The sequence below is a fragment of the Egretta garzetta genome, unplaced genomic scaffold (assembly GCF_000687185.1).
Source record: "Egretta garzetta isolate BGI_Z169 unplaced genomic scaffold, ASM68718v1 scaffold7, whole genome shotgun sequence".
Lineage (NCBI taxonomy): Eukaryota > Metazoa > Chordata > Aves > Pelecaniformes > Ardeidae > Egretta > Egretta garzetta.
This window is the reverse complement of record NW_009260350.1, coordinates 3,473,740-3,480,492: the sequence shown is the minus strand read 5'-3', so window position 1 is coordinate 3,480,492 and position 6,753 is coordinate 3,473,740. Positions and strand designations below refer to the sequence as shown.

The 6,753-nt window shown below is 51.1% G+C and overlaps 1 protein-coding gene and 1 long non-coding RNA gene across 2 annotated transcripts in view; one reads left to right on the top strand and one right to left on the bottom strand.

The window, feature by feature from the left end:
• The window catches only part of LOC104129933 (acyl-CoA dehydrogenase family member 11), a 17,595-nt gene extending 17,307 nt beyond the window's left edge, over positions 1-288 (top strand). Inside the window, exon 15 of the mRNA XM_035898381.1 lies at positions 131-288. Within this exon, the coding sequence (XP_035754274.1) occupies positions 131-288 (158 nt within the window). The remainder of the gene's footprint in view (positions 1-130) is intronic.
• A 2,084-nt stretch (positions 289-2,372) lies between these two features.
• LOC118452718 lies at positions 2,373-6,747 on the bottom strand. The gene is made up of 2 exons (XR_004842524.1): positions 4,145-6,747; positions 2,373-3,984 (listed from the first exon to the last, which is right to left on the bottom strand). It is a non-coding gene; the product is annotated as an uncharacterized LOC118452718 (long non-coding RNA).
• Positions 6,748-6,753: the final 6 nt, after the last annotated feature.

The following is a 6,753-nucleotide window of genomic DNA, read 5'->3' as shown; positions in this document are numbered from 1 at the left end:
ACCCCTGCCCGGGGCAGCCGGCTGTGACTCACCGGGGGCAACTGGGAAACCCAGCCCCCAGGGGAAACCAAAAGTGGGTTGCAATCCCCCCCAAAAAATCCCAAAATCCTCAGTTGGTTGCAAATTGCAGGCGTGGTGGGTGCCAGAGCAAATCCCCCTGGCATAAACCCTGGCTCCGCCACTGGCTCCAGCCCGAAACCTGCTGCTTCTGCGCTGAGTGACATGGTAACGCAGAGGCAGCCATGGCGCTTCCGTCCGAGGTGCCGATACGTTCTTACCATGTTTTAGGCAAAGACCAAGTGATCAAACCCAGGTAACGACTTGAAGCAGCAGCCCTTCAGGTGCCACTGGGGGTTCTTTTGAAAGAAAAGCAACCAAAATCAAATGGAAAATTATTTGAAGCTGATTAAAATACAGAAAATCACAATTTTTCCCTGTTCACATCCTTGCTTTCCAATGCTGCACACGGTCTTCTGCCCTGGTGAGAGAGTCATGGGGCACCGCTTCGGCTAGCTCCTGCTTTTTGACTCTTCCTTCTACGTTATACCTTGTCTCAAACAAACTTTGCTTTTACTTTAAATGAACCCGGAGCAGAGGCTTTGCCTTCAATGAATATTGCTGGGTGCCTTGGCCCTGCTCCAGCTGCTAATGCGGCTCCTGTCAGCCAAGAGGGGCAAGAAAAACCTCAGCCTCCTGCGTTTCAAAGATGGGACACAGTAAATCACCGCTTGCAGCTCCATGAGTGGGCAGCGTCAGCATCAACGCTGCTGCGCAAAGCCACCACTCAATTACATCAAAACTGTACAAGTTGGTACCAAAATTAAAGAAAAAAACGTCATTTTCCTTATTTTTTTAAGAAAATAAAGCTTTTTTATTCATTCCCTATGCATGTGCCCTAACGATGCCACAGCTCATACTGACAGAAACTCTGACCTAAGTTTTAGATGGAAATCCAGTAATCCTCCACCAAAGCAAACACCTCAACATTGACTGCGTGCTTCTCCACCCACCGGTCTACCTGCTTGGTACTACCCGATGATGAAAAGTTTTCTTAATTACGAAGTCACTAATAACAGAAGAAGAAGGATAATGGAGCGAAGCCAGTTGGAACATACAGCCATGAAGCGCTGCAGCAGCCAGGCTGCTGAGCGGGAAGTGAGGAAAGGAGCCGTTCGCTGAGCACGAAGTTGTCCGGCACTTCATGAGACCGAAGCCCGCAGGTCCGGGGAGGAGCCGAGCGGTGCTGGGGAGCAGCCAGGAGAGCTCTGTGGGCTTGCACTGTCCCAGTGCGGGGATTACAGAGCTAAGCCCCTCAAATCTCACAGAGACTGTTTAGCCAGGCCCAGCAGCAAAGGGTTTTCTACTGCAGTGCTTCTCTGCATCTGTTTTAGGTGTGTTTAAGTGAATAAATAACATCTGGGTTTGAAGAGCCTCCTACGTGCCCGTAGGTGTTTGATGTCAAAGGCCTTAGAGGTGTCAAAGCACAGAAACCCGTCGTGTGGTGTTGAAATAAGAATGGGAAAGCGAGAGGGCACCACGCGGCTCTAACTCAAATATTGGCAGCACCAAAGGCACTCGCCAGCTCTGCACCTGGGAAGGGTGGGAGGGTCAGACGGCACACGACGACGGCAACGCAAAGTGGAAGCTGTCACGTTGCAGTCATTTGCAGAGCTGCTGACAAACCATTGGGATCCTCCCTTCACACCAAGCGCTCAGGGCTTCACCGAATCCCAGACTGGCAGGGGCTGGAAGGGCCCTCCGGAGCTCACCCAGTCCAACCCCCCTGCTCAAGCAGGCTCACCCAGAGCAGGATGCACAGGACAGCATCCAGGTGGGCTTTGAATATCTCCAGAGAAGGAGACTCCACAGCCCACCTGGGCAGCCTGGGCCAGGGCTCGGTCACCCTCAAAGTCAAGAAGTTCTTCCTCATATTCAACTGGAACCTCTTCTGCTTCCGTTTGTGCCCATTGCCCCTTGTCCTGGCGCTGGGCACCACTGAGAAGAGTCTGGCTCCGTCCTTGTGACACCCACCTTTGAGATATTTGTACGTGTTGATGAGATCCCCTCTCAGCCTTCTCTTCTCCAGGCTGAACAAGCCCAGCTCCCTCAGCCTTTCCTCGTAGGGGAGATGCTCCAGTCCCCTCATCATCTTCGTAGCCCTCCTCTGGACTCTCTCTTCAGCAAGCAGCGGTGCCCTTCACACTCACTGCCCATCAGGGATTTTGCATTGCCTCTTCTTTCACGTGGTTTTGGAACACCAGGATTACTTTTTCCTAATATACGAGCTATGATTTGCCTAAAAATAAGCCCCACAAACTGTGAGCCCTCCAGAGGCACCGATACAGAAAACACAAGGGACTGTAAAATTCTCACCATGTAGGAAAATGACAAATTTATTAAGATCTAAATATTCACTCTGAGGCTACAGCAGAATAAATGCTGTTACAAACAAATAAGCACTAGGGTCTAACACTTTATACCGCTGCTACACAGCTCTCTGCTCTTGTAGGTTTGCGTGGTTTAAAACATTTAATGTTCTTGAAGTAATTAATCAAGACTTCGGATGTCATTTCAATACAAATTTCACCAAAAAAAAAATAGTAATGTACAATCAAACGCATCACCTGTTGCCACTGCAAGGTAAAAATCATTTAATAACACAACTGTGGGAAATGGGTTTAAAAAACGTGTCTGTTAAATAGTAAGGTAAAACTTTAGCAGCATTTAAAAACTTTGAAAGTCCAAAGAACACGGTAATCTCAAATCCCGAAATCCCAGCTCCAACGCCTGTGGGGTGCGCGTGTGAAACGAAGGGAAGGGAATTTGTCATTCCTCTGCCCGGGAAGCAGCATAGCCGCATGGCGCAGGGACGGACAGACAGACAAGCGCTTGCACAGACATGGCTCTACTGGAAGGTTCTGTTTCTCTTCCGGCACCCTTGCTCTTAGGCTGGTGGATTCCCTCTTTTAACAAAAACCCCCGAGCTGAATTCTTTAAAATGAAACCTCCCCCTGTCTGGGCTGGTGCTGGGCCTGCCCGGGAGGGTGCCGAGCTGCCTCAGGAATCGCTGCCCTCTCCTGCAGAGGGAAAAGCGCCGGGAGCAGGCGCAGCGCAGCCCGCGCCGCTGCAGAGGCCGCATCGCTCGCCTGCCTCACCACTCAGAAAGAGCCCAAATTGCTGCTTTTGATTCTTAACCGAGGCAGGTAATGCCGTGGAACTCAGGAGCTGGTTCCAAGCAGTGCGAGAGAGTGAGGGCAGCTCTAAGGACTATGTAAAACCCAACCCGGCTCCTGCACCCCAGCAAATGCCAGAGAGCCAGCCCTCACTCAGCACTGCCCGAGCACCTCCTGAGATTCTCCTTCCAGCACAGCCCAGTAAACATCATCTTCTGACCGGCCCTGGACATGGTTTTCTCAAAGCTTCATGCCAAGTAATTCAGGATCTACAAGAGGGGCAATTACAGACTGACTGTAAAATACCTGCAGCCCCCGTCTGTTAAAGGGGCTCTGAATCCACTCAGCTTTCCTGCATGTGGCCATTGCCCTTCGCAGCAACACAACAGCTCAAAACCTCTCCCAGCAAGGGCTCAATTCCACACCGCCAGCCCTTCCTGGGGAGCGGAGCGGTTCCCAGCACCACCAAAGAGCCTCTGGCTTTCCGTCCTGCACGCTGCCGGCACAGTACCTCACCCGTACAATTGACCGCCCAACCCATGAGATTGCTGCTGCCAAACGACTCCTGTGCCACCTTGGCTGGCGAGGAGAGGCTGGGCTCACTGTTCCCTACCTGGGGACCTGAGGGGCCTCTGGTTCTCAACAACTGTTGCGTTCCTCAGCCGCTAACGCTATTTGCAAGACTCCTGATAAGCCAGGCAAATCGCCTTTGCCTAAGGAGATTTGTTTTACAGCACAGTCGGGCAGCACTGAAGCTGCGCGTGGCGACGGCAGCGCTGCTCTCCCTTCAGGCACTTGCGCTGGTGGAGAGCTGCAGCAAAAGACAAGGGGAAAGGACACTCGTTAGGAAGAATCGGTCACTGGGAAATGAGCTTCTACACCGTGGCAGCCGCGTGCTCCCCTTGCAGAGCTGCCAGGCCCTCGATGCCCCCGACATGAAGCCCTTCTGCACGGTAACGGCTTTACGCTACCTGGAAGTTAAAAAGCTCTCTGACACCATCCAACAGCAGCAGAGGAGACCCGCGGGGGTTCACTCAGCATTTCCGAAGCAGGGAACATCCAAGCGGTGCGGTGTCCGGGGCTGGGAGTACTGGGTGTCCACGTAACATCGACAGCCGCCACGCTACAGGGTAATGAGTTACTGAAAACGCACTTGGAAGTAACTCAAGTACGAAAGGTGCTCCAGAAAAATCCAGTTCTGGTGCAGAACTGAAAAGCTGTTCCTTCGCCTGTTCTTGGTAGTGCAAAACACGATCTGTGCTTTTCTTTTTTATTCTTGAAGCTGCAAATGCTACCGCCAGCCGCAAGCACGGCTCTGCCCAGAATCCGTTTTATTTGATTCAATAAATACCATGAGATTATAAAGCAACTGTGTGCAACGGCTTGCGATTAGAACAGGCCTCTCCCAAAATAACTCCCCATTGCTCAAGGAGCTCTTTGGCCCCCCGTAGAATTCAGGGCAAATCCTTGCTCTCTCTTTCAACTTCAAATACGCAAGAAAAGAAATAAGGGAGCAGGAGATGATGCGAGGGGAGCGCATGCAGCCCAGCGGCCAAAACAAGCAAGCGGCCCCAGGAGCACGAGAAGAGTCAGAGCCTCGCACAGGAGGCTTTGGCGGGACAAACAGCAATGGAGTTTTCCACCTTCTAGGAAAAGATCAAAAGAGATTAAACCTGAGTGAGTTTGGTTTGTTCCCGAAGAGCCGCGGCTCCACCATCCAGCATTGAGAGTAAGGCAGAAAGTGTGTGAGTGAGAACCCAGCGCCGCTCTCCCCACTGCGGCGAGTGCCGGTGCCGGCTCACAGCAGGGGAAGGGAGACATCGAGCTTCCCTTTCCAGGTGTCACCGAAAGCCAGGTGAATCCCTTGGGGGCCCAGGCCGCTCCTATGCTTGGGCTAAACATCTCAAATACGGTGGCTGATTAGGGGAAGAGAGCAAAACAAGGTACCGAGGAAGATGAGGCTCTCGGGAGTTCTCCAGCCTTGGGAAACCCCTGCGGATTGTGCTGAGGGGACCTGGGGGTGCAGGCAGTTTGTGTCTTTCCCCCCCTCCCTGGGACTCTTGTGCCAGGAAAACCAAGCTTAATGTTTTTTTTTTTCTCCTAAGTTTAGGAGCAACAGTTTGTTGTTCCTTGCAAGGACACAGAGTGGAACAGAAAGCGAGAGGAGGCCCTGCTGCCGCCTCCGTTCTCAAAGGCCTTGGTGTTTCTGCTGAACTTCAAATGTATCCCCCACGGAAGGCAAGGGAGAAAAATAAAAAAAAATTAGAAAGTGTGTTAGCAAATGCTCCCATGCAAAAGGCTAAACTTTATTCACTTTTATTTATATATTTAACAGTTCTAAAGTATTTACTTCTCACTTTGACAAAAATGAAAAATAGAGGAGCACTTTACTCTCTTGAGGAGAGAAGGGGTATATGTACAGCTACGGAGAGATACTGGTTCCTCCTTTACATACAAAGAAAAATAATATTAATTAAAAAAGTGCTTCATTGATCAAAAAAAGCCTAAGAGCCACAAGCATTTATTCCCACTGTACATCACAGACCCCCCAACCCGTATCATAACCTCTTGGTACCTGTCGTTAGGAACTGCAGAATCTCAGACCTATTTTCCGCTGCCTACTTACACCACAACACCCCCACCCCCCACCGGGCAGAGCCACACCACGTCCCCCAAAGCCAAACCTCTCACTGCCTGCTCTGCGGAGAACCGGAGCCTTCTCCCCTTCCGGCTCTGGCTGCCTCTGCTGTCCACAGAGCAGCGATGCCTACAGTTCCATTCCAGATATTGGCTGCACTGGTTTAGGAACAAACATTCCTAGGTACAACCCGCCTGGAGAGCCCAGCTTTTTCCCTGCTCCTCCCTCCCCCATGGTTTGACAAACATTTCAAAACCCATGCCAGGGTGATCCCGAGGTGCCTCCTCACCAGGCCCCCTTCCTGTTAGGACACAGGCTGCTACACTAAACCCCCTGGATACTTCATTTTTGCCTCGTGACTCTTCAGGGTATGCCACAGCAAAGTGAGGATCCCTGCAAAGGGCGCGGGAGGTTCAAAGTGAAAAATAAAATACCTTGGCATTTCTTTTCCCCATCCGACCTAACCAATATTCTGAGATGGTTTTCTCTGTGCGATACTCGCTTAGGATTGTGTGATTCTGACATTCCAGGGAAGGGAAGCAAGCGCTCCTTCCCCGAGGTCTCCTGGATTTTTGAGCTTTTGGTATCTAAAACTCTCAAACTCCAGCAGGATTTTTTTTGTTCTTGAGGATACCCCAAGGGGAGCTGTAGGCAACGCGTTGTGAAGCAGGATCTACGTTTCCTCCTTGCCAAACTGCCTGAAGCCGGCTCTACCAAAAGGACAAGGGGTGAGTACCTAACACTCATCGAAAAACATATATTCAAGAGATTCACACTGTAACGAGGTGACTTCAGAAGCGACTCTGATGGGGACAGAAGGGGGAAGGGGAATCTGTGATGTACTTCAGGTCTTTACATAATCCTCAGGCAGGTTTTTCCTATCTGGTGTATACCGAACACAGACTGAAGAAGGAGATGTCCCGGGAGCACGACAAGCTCCAG